The 25,000-nt window shown below is 42.9% G+C and overlaps 1 protein-coding gene across 10 annotated transcripts in view; it reads left to right on the top strand.

The window, feature by feature from the left end:
- Positions 1-25,000, top strand: part of LOC110488851 (transcription factor COE3) — a 102,332-nt gene that overhangs the window by 38,226 nt on the left and 39,106 nt on the right. For 5 of the 10 annotated variants that reach the window (XM_036943002.2, XM_036943004.2, XM_036943006.2 and 2 more), the window contains exons 7-10: positions 18,146-18,227; positions 18,359-18,476; positions 20,639-20,772; positions 21,493-21,619. In XM_036943002.2, coding sequence (XP_036798897.1) covers positions 18,146-18,227; positions 18,359-18,476; positions 20,639-20,772; positions 21,493-21,619 — 461 coding nt within the window. The remainder of the gene's footprint in view (positions 1-18,145; positions 18,228-18,358; positions 18,477-20,638; positions 20,773-21,492; positions 21,620-25,000) is intronic. The other 5 variants (XM_090198406.1, XM_036943009.2, XM_036943003.2 and 2 more) reach the window with 1 other exon arrangement.

Consider the following 25,000-nt stretch of genomic DNA (forward strand, 5'->3'; position numbering starts at 1 on the left):
CCCACCTGTCAAAACACACCAGCGCCCGAATTGAAGATCCAAAGATCCAAACCCAGTCCCCTTAATGAGCTAATCTAGCCCCGGATATATGCTGGGAAAATAGGGAGGGGAAAAAAAATCTTCAGTACAAATCAACGCTGTGTTCCACCTAGAACCTTTATCGTCAGGAGGAGAGACGTCCGGTAATAGAGAGCCAGGGGCAGTGGACACCTAGTTTCGATAGAGTGTGTGTACCCGAGTGTGTGCGTGCGTGTACTTTATGTGTGTGTGTTGATGTGCATGTTTGAGAGTGTGTGTGTGTGTGTAGGCATTGATCCATCGATTCGTGTTGGCCTGACAGGCCCCGAGCGAATACTTCAGTCATATTAATGCTTTGGCTGTTAGCCGTCAGTCATTAATTAATGCACTCTCACCGTTAGCTTCTCCTAACCTGTCACTCCTGCCTCAAACACGCACACACACACACACTGGCACGTCAATAAGACACCAGAAAACTCCCCGCTCAGGAATGTCCACTTAATGTGGAGGAAACTGTGCTGACGGCTACATTTGAAATGAAGCCTGATGAAGTGTGGACAAGCCTTGTCCTATCATGATCTAATTGTAATCTATGTTGCGGTGCATCTAGTAAACTTTAGAACGACAAAGGGTTCTCCTCTCACCTGTACTGGGAGCTTCTTCATTCCCACAGAACAAAAATAATCTGGTCCAACGTCTGTATTTGTTAGTAGTAGATAACAACAATTAGCATTGAATATAAAAACCTTGATTAGTTTAGCTACTTATGTGCTCCTATTATAATTACGATCAGTTTTATTCAGTTGAAACGAGGTTTTTTCCCACCAGAAGAGTGCTTGTGCTCCTTTTCAACCTGAGGAAACATAGCGAGTCCAGATGTTTTAGCAGAGGCCTCTCATTGACATTAGTCCAACATGCAGATTAGACATGAACCTGGATTTACCTCTGTTGTGTTTCCACCCACTTCTCACAGAGAGACCGTGACCCGAGCTCCTGTTCCAGACACAGGCGGCTTTCACACACGGCAGAGAAAGATACACTGATATGGAAAACCCTGATGTTAGAGTTTGTTTGAATCCATCCGTTCCAATTCCAATCCAGGAAACAAATGGAGACTCAAGTCAGGAAGTGAGAAACAAATATTATCCAAGAGTTGTGGTTGATGGTAAATTCACGAGCAGAAACTGAATTTAACCAAACAACTCGGATACTGTCACGGATTATACATTGTTCAACATGGATGTACTGTACCACTGTCTTTATGATACGTAGTTTGGCTTCCGGCCCTTTGGAGGGACATGTGTTGTCTATTTAGAGAGTCGAACCCCGGAATGTTTTTCTCTGTAGAGTAAGGGAGCATGAGGAGGAAGTGGCTAAAGTTTCTCTTGGGAAACACCGCCGGCTCCAGCTGACATCAGGCGCTGTCCTATGCTTCTCCGCACAAACGTAAACACATTTCTGACCCCTGACCTCAGACACTCAGAATGATCAGCCCACTGAGGACTCTGAGGATAACCAGAGCCACAAAAATACTACATTTCAGCTCCAGATAAAGCCAAGTTGAGAACAGCGGTCAATTATGTCTAAATTATACCATGGCGTTGGAAATGCGACCCATTTGGTGTTGGAGAGGCGACCCAAAACCAAACCTTCATGGTGAAAGTTGGACAAACATAGAACAGTACTAAGAGCATTCATTCTGTGCTGTGTTCTGGTGTACAGTATTACTAGGAAACAGACAGGCTTTAAATTAGGCACCCAAATCAGTGTTTTTATTGAAACATTTTATTAACTGCAATAACAAATGAAATGAATGTGTGAGTCTGCTAATCTTACAAAGGGAAGTAACAACCATTAAGCTCCCTAGAGTACATGCCATTGAATGAACCTCTATAAATTATGGGGTTAAGGTGCTTGTCTGGAGGGAGTTGATCAGTATAAATACGAGATAAAGCAGGGTTAATGAGATAAAGTGTTTATGGGCATCTATGTGTGTGTGTGTCTGTTTGTGTGTGTTTTCGTGTGTGTTCGTGTGTGTGTGGGTTTGCGTGTATGGGTACTTGCTTGTGTGTTTACTTCACTGGCTCTTAGCCATACTACAATCCAATACCCCCTCACCGCTAAATTGACATTGAACAGAGATCTCAAACAATCACTTCAGTACAAACAGGCATTGTCATTCGTAGCTAAAACAACAGTCACATTCAATTGGCATAGTAAAGATTCAGTCAAACATTGGATCCACTTTCATATGAACCAGACATGGAGAAAGTGGGTTTAGTTTAGCTTTGGCTGGACATCAATGACTGGCTTGGGGCTGGAAACATCTCTCCAGATCCCCATCTGTCCAGCTAACATTCATCCAGGGGAGGTACATCCTTAGAGTCGCCCCCTTGGCCAGGGGTACAACTCACTATGGGCCAGGTTTCATTGGGCAGTGGACCCACCACACCAATTGCATGCCAGGTTGCACTTTCCCATGGCTAGCTGTGAGTGGGTGGCCGTCGGGCACAGTGGCACCCTGTGGCCAAACTGGCAACTTCCACTCTGTCGCCTCTCTCTTTCTGATGGAGGTGCAAGAGATGGCACGGCCTCGTCCGTTACCCGTTCCCACTGTTTTCAGGGGGATAGCAGAGAATGGTCGAAAACATATTCTTGCTTTAGAGTTGATTATTTATGCATTTGTGTTTGCCTGTTATCATGTGGTTCCTAATGCTATATACAGAAATCACCCTTTCCTTCATATTAAATGAACTACGTATGCTGAATAGTGAATATAGAATATAGTGGAGGTTTGTATCCTGTGTGGGAATATGTATGGTTCGACTGTAACGTCTGTCTGTCTGTCGTGTGTGTCGAGTATGTGAGTGTGAGTGTGAGTGTGTGTGAGTGTGTGTGAGAGTGTGTGTGTGTGTGTGTGTGTGTGTGTGTGTGTGTGTGTGTGTGTGTGTGTGTGTGTGTGTGTGAGCCGTTGGGCTAATAAAAGCTGTTCTGTGTAACTGAGAAGGAGTGAAGGGAGCTGTGATCTCAGCTCTTTAAGTGAACCCTCCAGTCTGAGCGCTAACCTGTCATCAGCCACGCTAGCACTCCCGGCACCGTCGCTTCTCGCTTTAATTAATCTTTACCTTTCCTAGAGGATCCACGCTCTCCCCTTCTCAATGATCCCACGTTGTGTTAACACCTCTGAAAACACCACCAAAGCTTAAGGAAAGTGTCAGGTTGTGGTACACTCTTTAATGAGGAGGAGGGGAACATTTAAGCCTTGGAAACTAAGGTAGCGAATCCGACAGATGTTTGATCAAGATTTGATGAGAGTCTACCTGTCTGCTCAACTGCGTTGAGATTTGACTTATAAAATAAAGAAGGTCCCTGCTTCCTGTATGTTTTGAGAGTGTAGAAGTTGAAATGTGGGAGTGATTGTTTTCATTTTTTTCCAGAACTGTAGAGATAAGGTTATTCTGTCTAATGCAGTTGTACACGTTTCCTCTTATGCCCAGGTAATGCTGTTCAAACAGCATAGAGTAATTTTGTGTAAATGATGTTCAATTTTCTTTAAGCAGTGTATTGTTCTTTTCACACCAGTGTAATGCTCTTGACTGGGGAAACCTCCTTTCATCTCCTTTAGCAGGGCCTTTCCTCTGTTGATGGATTGGCTTGGGACACAGCCAAATGGAAGACTGAGCTGATATGCTCATTTATGCCATTGTACTGTTTATAAGCAACCCTGAGAAAACTGCTTATAAATTTATGACATTTAAAGTACACATAGGCTACATTTGCTTTGTAGTTTCTTTCCCCAATACCCCACAGCCAGATCAAGCCAGAATAAGTATTTTTGGTGAAGCTGTTGTTTGGTATTGCACACAGTGTAACCTGAATCCAACAAGCCAGTTCATTCAAGTTAATACAACTGACAGTCCTAATTCTATTGTAGGCTGTCTACATTGTTCAGGTTGTGCTGAGTTGGTTGCATGCTGTGAAACACGCCTGCCCTCTATTTGTGAATTCCGCTGACGATGCAGTGTCATCTCTGACTGCTGGCAGTGAAAAGAGCCGCGAAACAAAAGGCAAAGCGAAACAGGAAGCCGAGAAAATGAACAGCAATGACTTCCTGCTCTGTCTCTGGCAACCCGCAGGTTTGTTTACTGGTGGCGCCATTGCTTCTGCTAATCAAAGGCATGGCCAGGAAAGTGGGAAAAAACAAAGATTGACACCGACCATACAGCACTTGACAAGTGGCCTCGTCGCGTTTGTTCAGCGAAATTAAACACTCTGGAATTTTTTCACCTGCTCGCAAGCAGCCCGCGAGTTAAAAATAAAGACAATGCGCATACATTACCATACATAATACACAGCGACCCCCATTTAATATGCAAATTCCCTGAAATATTACTGAACACCTTCTGTTCGGAGCGAATACATTTGAATTTGCAATTAGAATGATCCTGTATAATTAATGAAAAGCGTCAATTTTTGGCTGCTTACTAATTTGATGAAACATATTGATGGGGCATTTAGGGAGCCAGCGGAATTGGAAGCGAAGCTGGACCAGAACTAGGAAAAGAACCAGAACGTGGTGCAGTTCCCATATGACGGTCCTGCTTGTGCTTAAGGTGCAGTCAGCTTGTGCGTGCTGGTGGCAGCGGTTGGATACACAGACCTTAATTAACCAGGAAGAATGTGACCTGGCTGTGTCCCCGAGATGGCACAGAACAAATTGCCTGAATCGCACATTGGCTTCATCTACAAATCAGGGAGTGTGTGTGTACTTGTGTCTGCCATGTCTGGTCCTAGCTCTTTATCTTCGCAGAGCTAAGAGACAAGAGAGTCGGAATCTTAAAACACAAAGAGGTGTAGAGAAACTGAAACAAGTGGAACTTAGTTCTACTGCTTTTACAAAGTGCTGTACAACTCTCAAGATTTAAGGACTGTTGCAGTTTCCTTCACAATGAATTTTGAAATAACATTTGTCTCCATAAACCTGTTTCCCATATTTTGAACATTACAGCTATGGTTGATTTACTGATACATCATACATTTATAGCAGTAACCTGTTCAGATTTGGCAGATTGTTAGTAGTTTTTATCCCACTAAGATATTTCCAAATTGTCATAATTGTAAAAAGGCTATTCTTTGTGTGGACCTCTTATCTGCACACCAATACAATCTACTACCCAAACTACTCTACTCAAACATAAATTCTTCACAGTCCAATCAAATCTACTCCAACAAAATGTCTTTAATTGATTACCAATAGTGAATAATGCTGGGCGTACATTTTTACAGTGCATCAAATACTTTCTTTAAATTATGTTATCTTTATGGAAATGATATCTAGGCATTTAAATGTGATAGTGAGATTTTGACTGTTTCAGTGTGGTATTTTGGCCATAGTTATTACACTGGACACCATATTGTTATACATTTCTTGTCTGCCATGCCATGTGGACGGAATGGACACTGAGGCGCGCCAGAGTAGAATTCCGTGCCATGGCAGTGTAATTGCAGAACCGCGGGCAGCCAATGGGAGTCCTCAGAGAACAGAACTAAACCCTAGTCATGGCAGGGGACACGCCAGCTGATTAGGAACCATCCTAACCACCCCAAAACGTCAAACCACTTCACAAAAATCCCCAATCATCCAAATCAGATGAAAACATAAGCTTGCTCCCAGGGACTTTGTCTCCTACTTGTTGCCGTTGACACTTTTGACCCCTAGCTCTCATCTTTGTGTTTTTAATGTTATGTCTGGCTTAGTCCCTGTAGTGTATGTAATCCATATAACACACACACACACACACACACACACACACACACACACACACACACACACACACACACACACACACACACACACACACACACACACACACACACACACACACACACACACACACCTACCTCTTGACTCTCATTTGAATGGTTAGGGTGGAGGGTTAATGCGAAATCCATAGAGGGAGCACAACCAGCAGCTGATGCTGAGATAATGCTTTTGTCACGGAGGTATTTGGCCGTGTGTGACTGAGGGTGTGTTGCTGTTTTTGGAACGATTGACCCGTGTGTCAGCTCGGATTTGTGCGAGCCTTGTGCATTTTGTGTGTGTGTATCTGTGTGTGTGCATTGTGGTCTTCTGCATATTATTATCAGTTAACCTGTAGTGTTGTAATGTTGATGTGAGCGCATAGCATTTTTCATTTTTGCATACATGCTGGAGAATGTATTCATGTAAGTGTGAACACATTTACGAGTGTGTGTGCGCCTATTTGTATGTCTGTGTGTGTCTGGGCTGGATCCAAGCTGTGCACCTGCACCACTCTCAGGACTTCATTTCCCTCTCCACTCTCCTGTGGCAGACAGCCATGCTGGAATATCTACTGCTTTCCCAGCAGCTCCATATCAATTACTCTGCACTTCTCACCCACTTATGAATATTTATGATATTTGTAATAAAGTACCTCTCCTAACTTGCTCTTTGTTTCTTGTGCCCCATTGATTGAGGCCTGTTTGCTTTACCTAGACCAGTAGGTGTAGGCTATTAAACCCTTTCAAGCCCTAGGATCAGTTGGTTTTGTGTGCGTGTGTGTGCACGTTTGTGTCTTTGTGTGTGTGTGTGTGCATAATTTTTGGGGTACAAAACCACTGCAAATAGCAAACAATTGTTCTTTAAAAAAATAAATTTTTATCTCATTTCATTCATTTATATATTTTAGTATATTTTCTAAATATGAATGACACTTTCATAGACAGAAAATGTATTTGAGATCAATGCCGGATTATCGAATGTGCATGCAGAGCAAGTGCCCTGGGGCCCCCGACCTCCTTGCAGGAAATGAGCTATTCAAACAACAAAACATTTTCTCCTACCCATGGCAAAAAGTGTAGAATTGCAGGAAAATAGCTTTAAAACTGCAACATTTTCTCTTAGCCTCATGATAAAATGTGTAGAATAGTATTATGAAATCGCAACTGTTTCTCTCTGCACCATTGCAAAATTTGTTGAAATGCAGTTAGCCCACCCCCAAATGTGGTAGTCCAGCCCTGTGTGAGACACATATCTCAGTGCTCCAGGATGCAGTTACAGTAAGATACTGTAGGTCTGTATCGCTCTGGAGAGAGACTTAATTCCTCTCTGGCACATTGGCGTCTGGATGCTATTAGCTGTGAATGATTTCATGAGTAATCCACTTACACTGGCTGGGAATATGAAAAGATGAATGTTGACATCAATTCTGCACTCTGGACAATAAAGGATGTAGCGTTTCTTGCTGATGAGAGCAGCATATTGTTTTTTAAATGAAAAATAAACGTTAAACGCAGCATCAATTCTAATTCATTGGATTATTTAATGTTTCATTACTGGTGTGCTGAGGACTCATTGGTGGTATTGTTAGAGTGTCGAGAGGATATGTTTTCCTTCATACTCTGACTCATCTGCAGTCCATTCTAGTAGGAACTCTATTCTCCCACACTGGGAGTGAAACTCTCCAGTGTAGGTCAGGGGCAGTTAGGATGGATTCCACTGATGCGCACAGCAGACATGGTCCGTGTTCGTGACTATTTTCTCACAGGCTTATATGAAAGAGATATATAAATAGCTTTAAAATATACTGAACAAAAATATAAACACAACATGCACAATTTCATTGATTTCACTGAGGTACAGTTCATATAAGGAAATCAGTCAATTGGAATAAATTCGTTTGGGCCTAATCTATGGATTTCACATGACTGGGAATACAGATATGCCTCTGTTGGTCACAGATACCTACAAAAAAGGGCCTCGCCATGGGCCTCAGGATGTCGTCACGGTATCAAATTGCCATCGATAAAATGCAATTGTGTTCATTGTCCATAGCTTATGCCTGCCCATAACATAACTCCACCACCACCGTGGGGCAATCTGTTCACAACGTTAACATCAGCAAACCTCTCGTCCACACGATACCATACATGTGGTCTGCGGTTGTGAGGCCAGTTGGAGGTACAGTACTGCCAAATTCTCTAAAATGACATTGGAGGCGGCTTATGGTAGAGAAATTAACTTTAAATTCTCTGTAAACAGCTCTGGTTGACATTCCTGCAGTAAGCATGCCAACAAATTTGTGAAAAACATTTGAAAGAAATACACTTTTTGTGCGTATGGAACATTTCTGGGATCTTTTATTTCAGCTCATGAAACATGTGGTGAACACTTTACCTGGTGCGTTTACATTTTTGTTCAGTTTAGAAATGCCTTCGACTAACTGTAATTTTTTCACTAATCTCTTACTTTGATTCATTATTCTCTTACAAATAAAATGTCACACTTTGTACTCACAGGTCCTGCATAACATTAATGCTAAGGCAGGTTCATTTGAATCTGGACCATAGTTACCGGACCCACTTCACGTAGCGACAGATTAAAAAACGTACATACTTTGCTCTTAAAACCCGAGCCAAAAGGTATCGAAACGATAATCACAACCTTAACACCCATTTCTCTCTACTTATCCAAGCAGCCGGGAAACATAATGTATTCATACAGCTAAATCTGCTCAGTGAGACTGGGAGGAGATGTTTTTGATGACTGCAACTGGCCCCTAATGGTGTCCAGGGCCAGGCCAAGGTCCAGGCAGATGGCGTGGTGGAGTTCACCTTGTCCATGACCGCCTCATTCCCAAAGCAGCTGAGAGAAGTCTTGAGCCAAACAGATGGAGAATATCACTGGGTTATCTCTCTCTGTGAGTTAAAAACCTATGTCTGAAATGAGAGCCCCAGTTAGAAAAGGAGCATAACACAACAACAAACGTCTTCTCTACCCAAGCCCCGGCGTTGTTTTTTCCAATTAGGTGTTGTTTTGCGCTGTGTTGACTCCCGGATGAAGTTTCCTCCTCCTTTTATTTGGGCTCCAGTCGTGTTTGATTAAACCTACCGTTTGAGGCAGTCTAACATGGTTGGGTTCTCCGCCGACTTCAAAGGCGGGCGTAAATTACACTGACTTTGTAACGATTGCATCATTATGCTTCTTCTATCAATGTATCACTGCCTATATATCGGTTTGTTCCTCCCTCCTTCCTTCCTCCCTTTTTCTTTGTCTTATCTCCTCTTCAGCACACAAGGCGTACAAACAAACAGAACAACTAGGAGGCTGACATGTTTTTCCCTAGTCAGGTGACAGGGGAGGAAGTCTCTGTTGTCTATAGAGGCGTTCTCGGCGTACTGTCTCCATTCACAAACAATTGAAGGGGCCAGCGCTTGAAAAGGTTAAAGTGGCATGAGCGATATTAAAATTAAACGCTTGAGAGGCAACCCCCAGGCCATTTATTCAAATGGGAGAGTTATTTTTAATTTTGGTTCAATAAAGCAAGACGCTCACCCATCTCTGCCCAGATACTTAATTAAATACTTCACGCAGTATATTAGTTTTCTGACGCCAGGCCCCGTTTGGAATAGTAATAGCCATAAAGAGAAACATTTGTCTGACAGACAAAGTGAGGGATAAATCACTCTTTCCCCGAAGAACGGTTTTGAAATCATAAAAAGACCCTGTCTGTTGGTGTGAGAGAAATGATATTACTTAGTAGGGTCCATTTCTCAGACCATTATAATTTGCATTCTTTTTCTGAGAGACAAAATACCCTACTAGTTTTCTGTGGTTAATATTCATCTATTGTTATTATTATAAAAGCATATCTGGCAACTCACTGGAACCTGAACTGTGACTGAAAAGAACCACAAATTATTTTCCTTGTTTCTGTTCTGTAGTTCTGTGGTCATATTACTCTCCTATACAGGAAGTTGATATACAATACATCTTGGTTGAAGCCTGCTTAATGATGGGACTTGGATTCAGTCCCTTTTTCCAGTTACATTACACTGCAGTACAGTATACATTTTTTTTTTTTTTTTTACAGTACAGCATATCTCCTCTCCCTCTCCTCCAAGTAAGATGTCTCCCTGTGGGCCGTTTCCATGGCTCTGGCTGTGCTTGGTGTCTGACTTACATCCCCATATTTCTCACACTGATCCCAGTCTGCAGGGTCTAAACTGGTGGCATCTGCTAGTCCGTCTCTCCCTCTGTTTACCAATATGCTCGCAATCTGTCCATAGGCCCCTCATTGACTGAAATATATGGCTTCATCTCAAGTATACAGTGGATCTCCCTCTCCTTAGTCCTTAGCATGCTACAGCAGTGGATTAGGCCTGATTGATTCTGCCATGTACTGAGTGAGCAGTATGTACAGGTACTGTGAGGTTGTTCCTCTAAAATCAGGATAGATGCCATTTATTGGTGAATAACAGACATGGTTTGGATAAAAAACTGTCATCAGGTGTATGGTGTTCAGCTCTTTGTTACTCCAGTGTCTGTGATAGTGTGTGTGTGTGTGTGTGTATGTGTGTGTGTATTTATTTGTGTGTGTGTGTGTTACCACTCTATAAGCAGTCCTCTCTGCTCCGTCTCTCTACCTCGACAGCCTGCCTGCTCTGGCGCTAGGCCCGAGGCCCACTCTGCATTAAAAAGCCTGCAGGCCCCGGTGTGAAAAATGGGGCCATTTGTGCTTGTTTGTAAGTCCTGTCAAAAAGCAGCACCTCTGGCCCGGCCAGTTAACAAATTGGATGTTTAATCTGGTGACATTCCTTTCTGGGCCAAGGGCTAATGTATGTGTCTGAGAATAACCTGGGCGGCAGGAGTGATAGATGGCGGCCTATTATGGCCGGTATTTAAATCAGAGAGGACAATTCCTCTGTCGCCGCCCCCAGACTGACAGCTTGATTTCAGCGCTGGGGCCTGGATGGAGCTGTCAATCAATGTGTCAGGGAGGGATTTTATTTTTTCTTCCTCTACCGGAAAGGTTGTTGGACAGCCCGTCCTCTCTCTCGTCTAGACGGTGATTGTAGAGATGTGAGGAAGGATGGAGGCGAGGCTATCTGGTAGCCACAGGTCTGTGACTTTGACCAGCTGACATACGTGGGATGTGCTTGAATTCTACTCTCTGATGCCTGGCACAGAAACAACCCATAGCTCCTTCCCCCTAGGCATTTATAGATCTGGGAGGATTGGATAAGTATAAGCAATATGGTGAAAGTTCGCACTAGCCTATCATATGGAAATGGCTTATATTGGCATATATTTCCAGACAGAAAGATGTTTCCAGACAGATGCCTCATCTGTCTTGACACTGATGTCAAACATTTAAAAAATTGGTTCAGACTTACTCAAAGAGATTCAATTGATATAAATTGACTCAATTGATGTTTTAACCCTCCAGTTTCAAGCTGTCAGTAGACCTAGTCAAGTTAATGATTCAATGAATTATTCAACGCCACCTCTATGAAAGAGCTGCTTCTGCATTCAGCTCCATACATCGCTGTTCAGGGCTTTACCTCTCATTGTGGGGATTCTTCCCCTGCTGTGGAACTTATCATAGGGTCTGTGTGTGTGTTTGTGTGTGTGTGTGTAGCCTATGCATGCATGCTTGTGTGTGCAACCTCCTCCTGCTGTTTCACTCATCACATTGTGTGTGTGTGTGTGTGTATGTGTGTGTGTGTGTGTATCCACCTGCTGTTTCACTCCTGCTGAATCCCTCAGTTTGAGCTCTCAGCCTCTGCTTTTGATGCACAGCGTTTGTTGTGGTTCTATATCTGACGCTCTGAATACACAACCCGAATACATCTGTTCACCGTTCCCACTCTACCTCCAAAACACCTGAGCATGTCTCTTCTACCTTTTCAAACTTTCCAAACAGTACCGAGGTTTAAAGGTGTTTGATACAATTACACTCATATGTAACAGGGGAGTGTGATCTTTCTGGTGTGTGAAATTATTATGGGTTGTGGAACCAAAGGACTGATTTTTGCAGCTTGCTACAATTTCTAACCCATGCCTGGACCATGAGGTCACGGCAAGTCACATATTTTATTCTCTCTCGTTAGAGCATTATGTCATAGAGTGATTTCGATTGGAGAGACAATACGTTCTTTGCCATGGCAACAGGGTCAAAACACAGCTGAGGGGGGACCAGAGGTAACCGGAGTGCAGCGGAGCAGAGTGTGTACGTGTGTGTGTGTGTTTGAATGCGAGTGAGTGTGTGTGTGCACGTGTGTGTTGTGCATGGATTCGAAGGCGGGTTAAGTACAAACGTACAGGAGGTTGTGGAGGAACACTGGTTCACTTGGTCAAACAAACAAACTCCCATTCTCTCTGTGCACCAAAGCACTTTCTCACATCCACCCTCAGAATAGAGCCAGCCACGCTGTCTGTATGAAATAATGATGGGATGTTCTGTTCATATCTGTGCTCCAGGAATTCTGCATGTGTTTTTCAACGATAGATCTCACATTAAAATTGGAAACAGAGACAGATTTTGCTGAACACACAGCAACATTTTTCACAAGCTGGTAACACTACTGTAACACTTTACTATAAGAAATCAGCACTGCTTTCGAAAGGATAATGTTGATATGATAAATTAAATATTGATTTAGTATAGTCAGATATTTTCTATGATCTAATTATGTATCATCTCTTATACAGTAGCAGAGTTATTTTATCCTATAATGGAAATGGCCAGCCTCCAATTTACCAGGTTCAGACAAAGTCTTCATCCCAAACATTTTCAGCAGTAATGGATATTATGTCACATTATTTTGAATGTTGAATAATCTGCCTCTGATCAAAGATGAAAGGTGAGGTAAAGGCCTGGTGCTGGTTTTTATTGCGATCAATTAAAATGGATTTGATTTTCAGATATTTAATGCCATCTGTCTGTATTGATGAATCCTCCTCTTGTACTGTGTTCATTTCCAGGCAGAGAGACAGCCTTCCTTAATATGTTGGAAGTGAAACAGACCCTTATAGAACGCATAATGTGGCCACTCAATATTTTAGAAGTAGAAAATGAATTGTGCAAGACACTCTTAGCAGAATAAACTGCTTTTGTGTCTCTGGCAAAGTTTGGGGAATAAGGGACCAGAGCCATAATGCGTTGTTAAGACACTTAAGACAATAGACAGTCAAGAATGTGTGTGTGTGTTTGTGTAGAGAGAGGGAGAGGGAGAGAGAGAGAGAGAGAGAGAGAGAGAGAGAGAGAGAGAGAGAGAGAGAGAGAGAGAGAGAGAGAGAGAGAGAGAGAGAGAGAGAGAGAGAGAGAGAGAGAGAGAGAGAGAGGGATCTGTTCCAGTGACTGTTTTAGTGCCTCATCAAATATTTAGTTTGATTGTACATGGTCCTGTAATTGCCATCTTGGCTACTGAATTATTGATGGCATGTAGCAGAGCTGAGGAGAACCCTGGTCTTGGAGAGTTGGCAGAAGGGGGGGGGGGGGGGGGTCACACACACACACACACACACACACACACACACACTGAGCCATATTGTTAACTCCAGCCGTTTCATAGCCTAATTAGCTGTACAGGAGCTTCCTCAGAATGTGTCAGTAATAATTGGAGGAAGGCATTTGTTTTCAACACAGAAGAGTAAATATTAGTTACTGTAATAAGACTGTGTGGAATATGGTTCCTTCTAATGTTGAGGAACAATGTTCCCTGAATTTAGCAGCACGACAATAATTAATGTACACTAGATCAAATCAAATGACAACTGATTGTGAAACAATTAGTGACATAGCTAATTGTGTTTCAGTGTCTTAGTGCACTGGGCAGACTGTGAATCTCTGGGTCAAATCCAAGTGTTTGATTAGACCTTCTCTCAGTTATACTGTAAAGCAATTCAGTAGCGTGTCATCTCTCAACTGGCTCCAACCTTAGTTAAAAAATGGGAGAAGTCGACCTCGAAGAATCTGAGGCGCTATCTCATTGCCTCCTGGTGTTGCTCATCTTAGAGTAAACGCCACCGCATGGCTCTGACTTTTCATAAAAAGCAGCAAACACTCAAAGCAAATTGTGGGTCAGAATTGGTAACGCGGCAGCTTTTAAAAATACCCTGCTGAAATATTGATTTTTTTCTTCTTCTTGCCTAACGCAATAAGTGAAAGATGGGGAAGGTGTGTGTGTCTGTGTGTTTGTGTGTGTCTGTGTGTGTCTGTGTCTGTGTGTATGTGTGTGTGCATTGTATGGAGTCAGGAGGGCCTTGTTATTTGAGCCAGACATAATTGCTTCAGTATAGTGCTATGGGTGTGGCCCCAGAGTGACATCATTCAGAGTGGACCTCAGCTCACATCCCTGTAATGAAAATGATGCTGAAGTCACACACTTATTCCCTGCTCAGGCTCATTCAGCTTTAGTGTACATAATATGAAATATCTCAAGCTTTATTCCTTTGACACAATACACTGCATCCAGTGTTTCAATGCTTTCAAAGCTCTCATTTTGTAATATTTTAAGTCAGAGGGCCCGCATAGTGATTTCCTATAGGGGCTCTTAGGATGCTTGACCTTTACGTTCGGTGTTTAATTCATTTCCCCCGTCCTGGCCTACTGCCGCTTTGTTCAGCTTCTGTTGCCAAGGTTATTCATAAGGCTGTTGTATTTGGACTAACTACATGCTGCGTTCCAATAGTCACATCTCCTCTCCCTTACGTCAACAAGGTCTTATGGGCAAAAAGTCTTATATGCAGGAGGTCTTACGGGCAGAATGTCTTATGGGTAGGAGGTCTTACGGGCAGAATGCCTTACGGGCAGAATGTCTTATGGGCAGAAGGTCTAAAGGGCAGACGGTCTTATTGGCAGAAGGTCTTATGGGCAGGAGGTCTTATGGGCAGGAGGTCTTATGGGCAGGAGGTTTTATGGGCAGAATGTCTTACGGGCAGGAGGTCTTATGGGCAGGAGGTCTTATGGGCAAGAGGTCTTATGGGCAGGAGGTCTTATGGGCAGGAGGTCTCATGGGCAGGAGGTCTTACGGGCAGAATGTCTTATGGGCAGAAGGTCTTATGGGCAGATGGTCTTGAAAGATAAAACTGAGATGGAGTAGTAAACCCATCCAGTCCTTTCGTCTATCAGCTGTCACTGATGAAAGGAGACAAGGACAAAAGGAGACAAGGAAGGGATGCCTTGAGAAGAATGGGAACTCAGCCTAAACTGAGAAAAGATAGAGGAAAGGAAAGACTAGGTTAGCCTAGCACGACTACAGCAGCAGGACTTCCTACCACTAGCCACAGCTCCACATTAGAGGCTGGCAGGCCCACACACACCTCTGTAATTGATTGCAGGGCAGCGTAATGAGGTGACGGCTTACAACGCTTTTACCTACTTGTTAAGAGCAGAGGAGAGACGGGGAAAAACAGCCTGGAACTAATAACGAAGCCGTGGCTGTAGATGGACATTCATTATTTATGGTGGTTTAATATGTTTTCAATACTGAGGGAGGGAGGGGTTGAACAGAGAAGGAAAAGTTACTCCCTGGCTTTCCACCCTTCCGTCCTTCTCTAAATTTAGCCTACGTGATTATTATATGTGTATATTTATCTGAGAAAGGAGGTTTGAAATAACTTCCAATCAGGTGTGTAAGTTCATTGGATTGTCACAGATACCCTAGAGACTGAAGCTGGAGAGATAACAGTAGAAGAGAGTATTGAATATTTGAAGTGAAATATATGGGGAAACGTGGTCAAAATGTTGATGGGCTCCAGTGCTTAGCGGTGCAGCTTCCAAAAGCCTGAGAGTCATTTTCTCCCACTAACTCTAGTCTCTTCTGATATGATAAGGATGTCTCAGCATCATATGTCTCGTATAAACTGTCACTTAAAATTCTCTCCCAATTTGAAAGCTAAAACAAAAGAATCTCTGCAAGTCTGGTTTCGAACGGCGTTTCAATGCTCATACTCTTAATATAGGCCAATAAAACGGGTGTATAGTCATTATATTTCTGATATAATGAAAACCCTGGTGGTTTATAAACAAGGGATTGGAATTTGTCCAATCATACAGAATTGTACTTCTTATTTACAATCTAAGTGAAGTAAAACAGTTTTCTGATGGGTTTGGGTAACCCTTTAGTGACAGATTCATTGTGCAGCTGTGAAGTAACACAGTTTACAGCAAGAGCTTGACCTAAAAACAGACCACTTTCTCTCATTCCCATTTCTCAAAGTTGAGTTCAGCATTCAACTTCCGTCTTGTCATCTTCTACAAGCAGCTACTTCTCCCTCTGCTTCTACAAGCAGTTACTTCTCCCTCTGCTTCTACAAGCAGTTACTTCTCCTTCTGCTTCTACAAGCAGCTACTTCTCCCTCTGCTTCTACAAGCAGCTACTTCTCCCTCTGCTTCTACAAGCAGCTACTTCTCCCTCTGCTTCTACAAGCAGCTACTTCTCCCTCTGCTTCTACAAGCAGCTTCTTCTCCCTCTGCTTCTACAAGCAGCTACTTCTCCCTCTGCTTCTACAAGCAGCTACTTCTCCCTCTGCTTCTACATGCAGCTACTTCCCCCTCTGCTTCTACAAGCAGTTACTTCTCCCTCTGCTTCTACAAGCAGTTACTTCCCCCTCTGCTTCTACAAGCAGTTACTTCCTCCTCTGCTTCTACAAGCAGTTACTTCCCCCTCTGCTTCTACAAGCAGTTACTTCTCCCTCTGCTTCTACAAGCAGTTACTTCCCCCTCTGCTTCCGAGCTGCTATAGCAGAACCAATCCAAAGGGAACCAGGCTTTGATCGGGTGCCGCCTTTCCATGAAGAGACCTGGAATCTTACATTCCTTGTCAACTCCTGCCCAGTGGCAGATGGAGGATCCGGGGCTGCCGAGACAACATCACATGCTCCCCCCTCCACGGACCTCACCATCATCACTCTATTCCTATTTTTGTGTTCTCCGTTTTTTTTCCTTCAGTTTTCTTGTCGTTTCGAAAGCTGTGGCGAATCTTAACTCTGAACTGGCTCTACCCAGGGCTTCTAAGAGGGTATGTTCCAGATTCTCGCTTTTTCTGCGAGTTGGTGTACCTGCTTGGTTGAGCTCTGCTCTGGTCTAATTCTATTGAAAAACACATTGTAGCTGTAATATCAGCGCGGCTGGTTGGCTTGCCAGGCCCTTGTCTCCAGCTGCGTTTTAATTCAATCCCTATTGATCTATATCACTCCTCCCAAGGACTCTAATATCATATGAATTGGGCTTGGGGATGGGTTCCCCATGTTGTTTTATTCCATTGTCATAAAGGACATTAGTAGCCTACAGTGCACCCAAGATAAAGTTTCAGTCAATACCAGCTAAATAGAGTAGCCATTTAAAAAATAAAAAAAAATACCAAATGGCCATATTTTTTTATGTAACAGGGCTCTTTTGAACTCACAACCCCCTTTCTCTTTCTTTGCTTAACACTGTACCGCCACTCAAGGCGGTTTAGATATTTTGATTGCGCAATGAGGAAATTGCTTCGCTTACCTCTGTGTGTGTTTTAAAGATATTGTTACTGTCTTATTAGGGAGAAATCGATGCTCTCTTCAGATAGCAACCATTTATGTCTCTCTGACAGGGCTGCTCTCCACTACAGGAGATTCCCAGCATCCTTTGCAACAAAAAAAAAATTGGCGGCTGCATCGGACGAGGTTATCCCTTGGTTAATGTGACATGGCTGTCTGCGACCTTGCCGGTTGTTAACTTCCTGGATTATTATTGTAATAATGTGGCAATTAAAAAGAAAGCGCTCCATCAAAATAAGGGGCTTATGGTCCAGGAGATGGATATGCGGAGGTTACATGGCAATGGGAAATGCATTAAGATGGCAATCCATTCTTACTGTATGACTGGGTGTCTTAGCTCCAACTACGGCTCATCCTCATTGATATCCATTCCCAATCAATACCCCTCTGTTACCGTAACAACAGTCAATCAACACACGGGAGAAAGGATTGGACATAAAGAAGGACAAATCAAAAGCCAACTCTAATGAGACACCATGAGTCTTTTTGTCTTTATATGACTAAATTAAGAAAAAGTTGTTTTATATATGACTAAATGAAAACAAATGTTTTACAGGATTTTATTCAAGCATTTACTGAGTGAGATGTCCTTCGTTTGATTTGGGCCAACCACAACATAATGAAGCATGGTTGCATTTAATTGTATTAGCTATTTTTTCCCACAGCATCTTATTGATGATTGTGTCATCATTTAGATGTGATCAACTGTTTTCAGTGCTTGAATGAAACCTTTTGATTAGAGTTCGAATGTAATATGTATGTACTTTTCTCTTGTGTTAACAGATTCTTCCTGAAGTTCTTCCTCAAATGCAATCAGAATTGTTTGAAAAATGCAGGGAACCCACGAGACATGAGACGGTTTCAGGTAAGACCCTATTTATGGTTGAACCTCCCACTATGGTTCCACACAACATAAGTTATCTCATTCTGCTCACAATCCAGGTACATTATTTAAAAACAACAGTATATCGTAAAGGTTCTCTGTTTATCTCACAGGTGGTGGTCTCCACTACGGTGAATGTGGATGGCCATGTCCTTGCTGTCTCCGACAACATGTTTGTCCACAACAACTCCAAACATGGCCGGAGGGCTCGACGCTTGGACCCCTCTGAAGGTACAACTATCTCACACTTACAGACAACTTGATACTTTCTCTAAAAGCTCAATATGTCTTGGTGTCTTTGGCCACCTGTGTACCAATGTCTAAAAACTTTAGCTGTGGTGAAAATTATTGGCGCCCCATTTTATTTTGCCCCAATGAACAACTAACTTTTAATCACATCATCCTCTTTATTGGACGAAATGAAACCATTTCCTTAAGTCTGGAAAAGGATGATGACATCCTCATTGAAGTGGGGGACCTTATTACTAAAGCCCTAAAAAAAACACCCCTTCATCACATTGTAAAATCTACCTCACTGCGTCGTTTGCGGTTATGATGTAAGATGGTGCCTTATAGTGAGAAAGAATAGTACTCTTGTTCTTAAAAAATATATATATATATTGAACCTTTATTTAACTAAACAAGTCAGTTAAGAACAAATTCTTATTTACAATGACGGTCTAGGAACGGTGGGTTAACTGCCTTGTTCAGTTGCCAGCACTATTAAAACAGTGTCCCCTTGTAACCTACCAGCCTAGCGACCACACAGTGAAATAGTTTCAACTTACTTCTCAAAGTTTCTGAGTTGAAAGACTAGAGCATTGCGATACACTGGATAAACAGTACTTAGGCATCCATAGAAACACCGTGAGAGAGTCCCATGGTTGGTCACCACTGACAGCACCAGAGCGCAGCCAGGAGAGCAGTACAGTACACGAGGCTATCACTGAAGTCATAGGCCCCATTTAGGGAATCTCACAGTCTTTCATCTCAGCCAGATTGGGATGTTTTCAGAGGCGATAAAGCCGACATCTGCTCCTGTCTTTGTTCCACTGTCCCTGTCCCCCCTCCTAGATAAATGTACAACGTTTCTACAGTCTGTTTCACGCCATTGTGTTTTATTCATTTGTGAGAGTCCCCCGTTTGACTGTGTGTTTACTGCTGTGGCAGAGGGAATTGAATAACGATGACAGGTGACTACCAGGGAAAAGCCTCTACTCCATCAACACCCTCGGCAACTGTTAAATGACGTGAGAGAGACTCTGTTATACAGTATCCCATTGGAGGAAGCCCACTGTGTTTCCTTTAATCTACTGGTTTCAATTGCCATTTATAAACTGGGTGGTTTGAGCCCTAATAGCTAATTGGCTGGCAGCCGTGGTATATCAGACCGTATACCATGGGTATGACAAAACATGTATTTTTAATGCTCTAATTACGTTGGTAACTAGTTTATAACAGCAATAAGGCACCTCTTGGTTTGTGGTATTTTGCCAATATAGGCAGAATAGAATAGTCCTGAGTCATGGTATATGGGCTATATACCACACCCCCTCAGGCCTTATTGCTTAATTAACTCTTTAAAGGTCTGTTTCCTATGCCCCTCTGCCTGGGTAGAGAAAAACCTCATGACAAAAACAAAGAAAACCCAATTTAGGGATCACCTTTACATTTGCAAAGGCTAAATAGTTCCACCACTCCAGGGCACAGTTAGCATGACTACCTTTACACCATGGACCAGTATGCCCATATAGGATTACACTCCTATCAATTGAATTGAATTGGCATTTGTCCCTGACTTGAATCCAGGCATAAGATCTGGGAGCAGACTGTGGCAAAGGTATCCCACCTCCACCGCAAGCCACAGAAATGATTTGATCACAGGCCTCTTTCCCCTCTTACAAGTGCTGTGGCTGTTTGGCCAGATATCCTGGAGACAGGACCAGTTAGTCAGCCTGTCTGTCTCCATCTTGTTCTGCCTACACACAGTCTGGTCAGGCAGGAGACACTGTAATGTTTCTATTGAGCTTATTGATCCTCTGAAATTGAAAGAAATCATAACTGTGCATTTTTGATGAGTGAACTAATTGACATCATAGACGGCAGGACCGTAGGCAGGACCGTACTACTACTAGAAATCTGTTTGGAGAATTCACATAAAACAGTTGTCGCTAATTTGTTAATGCTACCCTTGCAATATGTCATGTTGCAATCTGACAGTGACAACATTCCTCTTAGCCTACAGTTATGTACTGTACTCATAAACAAAAGCTGGTAACGCAAGAAGTTTAAGTGATATTGAAATGACAACCCAGGTTGTACTTAAAACAAGTTGGAGGATTAAGTCCCTTTAAGTAGAAGTCATACCCGTCCTGCTGTCTGTGTTTCCGAAGCAGCTACGCCCTGCATCAAAGCCATCAGCCCGAGTGAGGGGTGGACGACCGGGGGAGCCACTGTCATCATTATCGGAGACAACTTCTTTGATGGACTGCAGGTGGTCTTCGGCACTATGCTGGTCTGGAGTGAGGTGGGTCCAGATACACACGCACGCACTCACACACACACACACTCAAACGTACGCACACGCACGCACGCACGCACACACGCACACACACACACACACACACACACACACACACACACACACACACACACACACACACACACACACACACACACACACACACACACACACACACACACACACACACACACACACGACCATGAAAAAGGAATAGCTGAAAAGTCTAGGTGAAGAAACTAAGAGTATGACCCGGTGCATAAGGCAGGCCATAAAATATTGAAATATGTTCAGGGTGGAACACCTGCTTCAGAGACGACAGGGGCTGTCTCGGTGCTTAGACCTCGGTCACTCTGTTAGAGGCAGGCAGACACCTTCCCTCCACAGAGTCTCTATGTCTAACACATACGGTACACACATGGAACTAATTGTCAAACTCACTGCCTTAATCAGTGTGTATTCGGTTGGGTTTACCATGTTCCATGGTTTGTCCATATGTACTGCCTGAACTGGAAGTTGCTCCAGATATTATTGTCTTCTAAATGACTTCTATAAATATAAAATGGGAATTTGCTAGACAGAGTTGTGGATGATGCTGTAAATTTACCTTGAAGATCGAACTAAGACGTTATTGTAAATAAATAACAAGTAACGTAAATAGACCGTACCTCCCACAGTGCACTGCTCTTAGCGTTAAATGAGTGTGTGCATGTTGATGTGTTCCAGCTAATTACCCCCCACGCCATCCGGGTCCAGACGCCCCCTCGCCACATCCCAGGGGTCGTGGAGGTCACACTCTCCTACAAATCCAAGCAGTTCTGCAAAGGGGCGCCAGGGCGGTTTGTCTACACTGGTAAGATCACTGTTCATTTCTTTTTCCTCTTCCTCCTCCCATTGTTTTTTTTGTTTTGCCCTCTCTCTATATCTCTCTGCTTCCTCCTCTCCTGCCCTTTAATGTTCTTGGTGTCACTTTATCTGAAGGTTTGTATATTAACTGCTTATAAATGTTATTACATAGTTCAACCATTATATTGAGTATAGAAAATGGGACTGTTATATCTTCCTATAGGATTTATTGTTCTCTATGCTATATATTACCGTACATATAGTGGTGGCTACATTCCCACCTCTCCTCTGTCCTTTCAAGGTGGTAAACATTTTCCCTTGTTCAAGGGCATTGAGTCCTACCCTTCTTTTTTGCTGGAGTTTTTCCCCAGGTTATCCTTCAAGCCTTTGTCTGATGTCCAGACTTTTATGCTGGTGCGTGACTGGCGCCAGAATGGAGTATCGCTCCCTTAAATCAGCGCTTTACTATTACCGATTATTACTTTGGAATATCCAGATGCCATTCAAAGTTGCAGAAAGGTCAGATGGATGGCTGTTTAGTGAGATAAGTAAATGTCACTCCGTTGCGGATGAAAGATGGGACTGCGTTAAGGCTTTCTGTTAAACATAGGTATTCGCTGCAGCCTGCTCCCCTCTTTGTTCAAAGCACCGCTTAGTTCGGATGCAAGTGTTAGCGGAGCAAATAGACAACTTCACAATGGGCCGTCCAACCCAGCTTACGATTCCTTTTGCAATGCTAATATCTGATTCCATTTGGCGATATGACTGACAAATGTTCAGTGCATTGCTTTTATGGAACTGTGTGGTGAATAGGGCCCCCTTGTTATCTCATTCTGTACGCCCATTAGGCCGCGGGAGGTGTTCTCTGGAGCAAAACGTGTTGTGAATCCCTGGAAGGAGTTGAATATCTTTGTGTTCTTCAAAACAGTGCTATATCATTATGGAAGTACTCAAATGTTGTCAGCATTCATATTTTCAGTCAATAAAAATGAAAACATTGATTGATCGCAAAACAACAAAGCTGTATTTCCCTAATGGTACCTTTGTTCCAAACGCTGCAACCTGGTCTCAGAGCATTTCTTATTATTCTGTACGTAAATCTTAGAACTCAATTTAGTATGATATGTTACGTTTCATATGGTATGTATTAATTTACTAGATGTACAATATGTTATGACTTGCCTAACATATGATACGTTATGAATTCTAGCAATGTGGCTATGTTGCTAATGTTAGCTAGGCTGGGTGTTAGGGTTAGCGTTGCGTTTAGGAGTTAGGTTAAAGAGTTAATGTTAAGTTTAGGGGAAGGTTTATCTAAAAGGTTTAAGGTTAGGGTTAGGGGAAGGGTTAGCTACCATTCAAAGTAGTAAGTAGTTGAAAAGTTGCTAATTAGCTAAAATGCTAGAGTTGTCCGTGATGAGATTCAAACTCACAACCTTTGGGTTGCTAGACGTTCGCATTATACGCCCACTCCGGCCACTTAAGTAATATTCTGTCTTATAAAACCACACCAAACATAACATATAATACTAATTTGAGTGCATGGATTTACCTTTACTATATTACATCTAGTCTATGAGAACAGGCTGAACACAGACAGGTGGCGGCATCATAATATTGTACAAGTCTCATGGTTCTTACTTCCAGATTGAGACCCGTACTGTGCACACATCAACAGTTAATCTGATTTACACATACATATTTCAAGATTGGGAATGGGTCCGTGTGCATTTCTAATGCATATTTATTGTGCCAGGAGTGTGTTATATTCATGAATGCAAAATGAGGCAAGCTTTTAAATACTAAATAGCTTGTGTATAATTGAACAGGAAAGAGAATGCATCCAGTCTCAATGATGTCATTTCCTCTGGGGAATTTCCAGATGCCCAAGTGAGCTCTTCTTTCAGTGTGTCCCCTCCCAAAAACATAGCCCTCTTTTATCAAACAGTGTAGCATAGCAAATCAGTTGAGTTGTAGAGAGGGATGTACTTACTGTATATCGTTATAACATATCAAAGGTTTCATCAACACATTTATTTTGTTTGATATCATGCCAAAAGACCGAGCTTTCTATGAGTTTTGAAAGAATTGCATGTGGGTCTAAATGTTTTTATTTCGCTCTATGTTCAAACTCAGTGAAGCATAGGAAGATGGCAGCTTATCCACAATGCAGAGACAAACAAGACTTTGTTGACTCTGTCACTGCCCTAACGTGGCTGGGTCTACATGAACTTATGAGACAGAGAGAGAAGGGGGGAATAGGAGAGGAAGTGAGGGAGAGCTAGAGGGAGGGAGAGGGAGGGGGAGAGAGAAGGAGAGGGAGAGAGAGTCGGAGGGAGAAAGTGAGGGAGAGGGAGGGAGAGAGAAGGAGAGGGAGCGGGAGCGGGAGAGAGAGAGAAAAAGAAAGAGAAAGAGAGAGGGAGAGGGAGAGATAGAGAGATTTTAGTCTTCTTGATATTGAAACTAAAGAGATGTGTTGGGTCTGGTGTCTAGACAGATATTATAGGCACTGGTTTCTCCCATAACTAAACAGACAGATGAACCAATTGCTTCTTGGATTGTTTGTTTTCCAGTCAGAATCATTAATGTGAGCCCCTCTTGGACTTTCTCTTGTGCAGTACTTGAAATCCATATCTCACACATTATATCCACATACAACTGTGATGGGCTCTCAAGCACATATCTTTCTCCCTTTTATTCATGTGTCTTCCTCTCATTACCAACTGCACATCTCCATCTTCCCCTCTATCTCCCCCTCCTATTCCCTCTCAGCCTTCTCCCCATCTACCTCTATCTCCTCCCTCTTTCCCCTTTATTTCTCTACCCTCCCTCTCCCTCTCTGCCCCCTCTCTCCTCCCTCCCTCCCTCACCCAGACTTCCAGTCTCTCTCAGGGGTTGTATATCCCCAGGTGAAGCTCGAGGAGGGGAGGGTGAAATTAATGAGAGGAGCCTGGAGGTATTGACTTTCCTGGGAAAACACAGCTCTCTAAAAATCAGTGGCCAAGTACTGCAATAACTCAGCACCCATCGATTCCCCTTCCCCATAGGCTACATTGATCTATGCATTACAAGCATTGAGGCTGGCAGCATGGATCCAGCACCACCACCACCCTGCCTTAACACAGCCCCATTAAATACTGAAATAATGATACCGCTACTGTTACTACCACTGCTGTTACTTGACCACCACTACTAATATTGCTACTACTACTACTACTACAACTACTACTAAACCTGATGTTACTACTACTACTACTACTACTACTACTACTACTACTACTACTACTACTACTACTGCTGCTGATATTACTACTACTGCTGCTACTACTACTACTACTACTGATGTTTCTGCTACTACTGCTACTACTACTACCTCTACTACTACTTC

This window comes from Oncorhynchus mykiss, chromosome 14 (assembly GCF_057628025.1).
Source record: "Oncorhynchus mykiss isolate SJ-2025 chromosome 14, ASM5762802v1, whole genome shotgun sequence".
Taxonomy (NCBI): domain Eukaryota; kingdom Metazoa; phylum Chordata; class Actinopteri; order Salmoniformes; family Salmonidae; genus Oncorhynchus; species Oncorhynchus mykiss.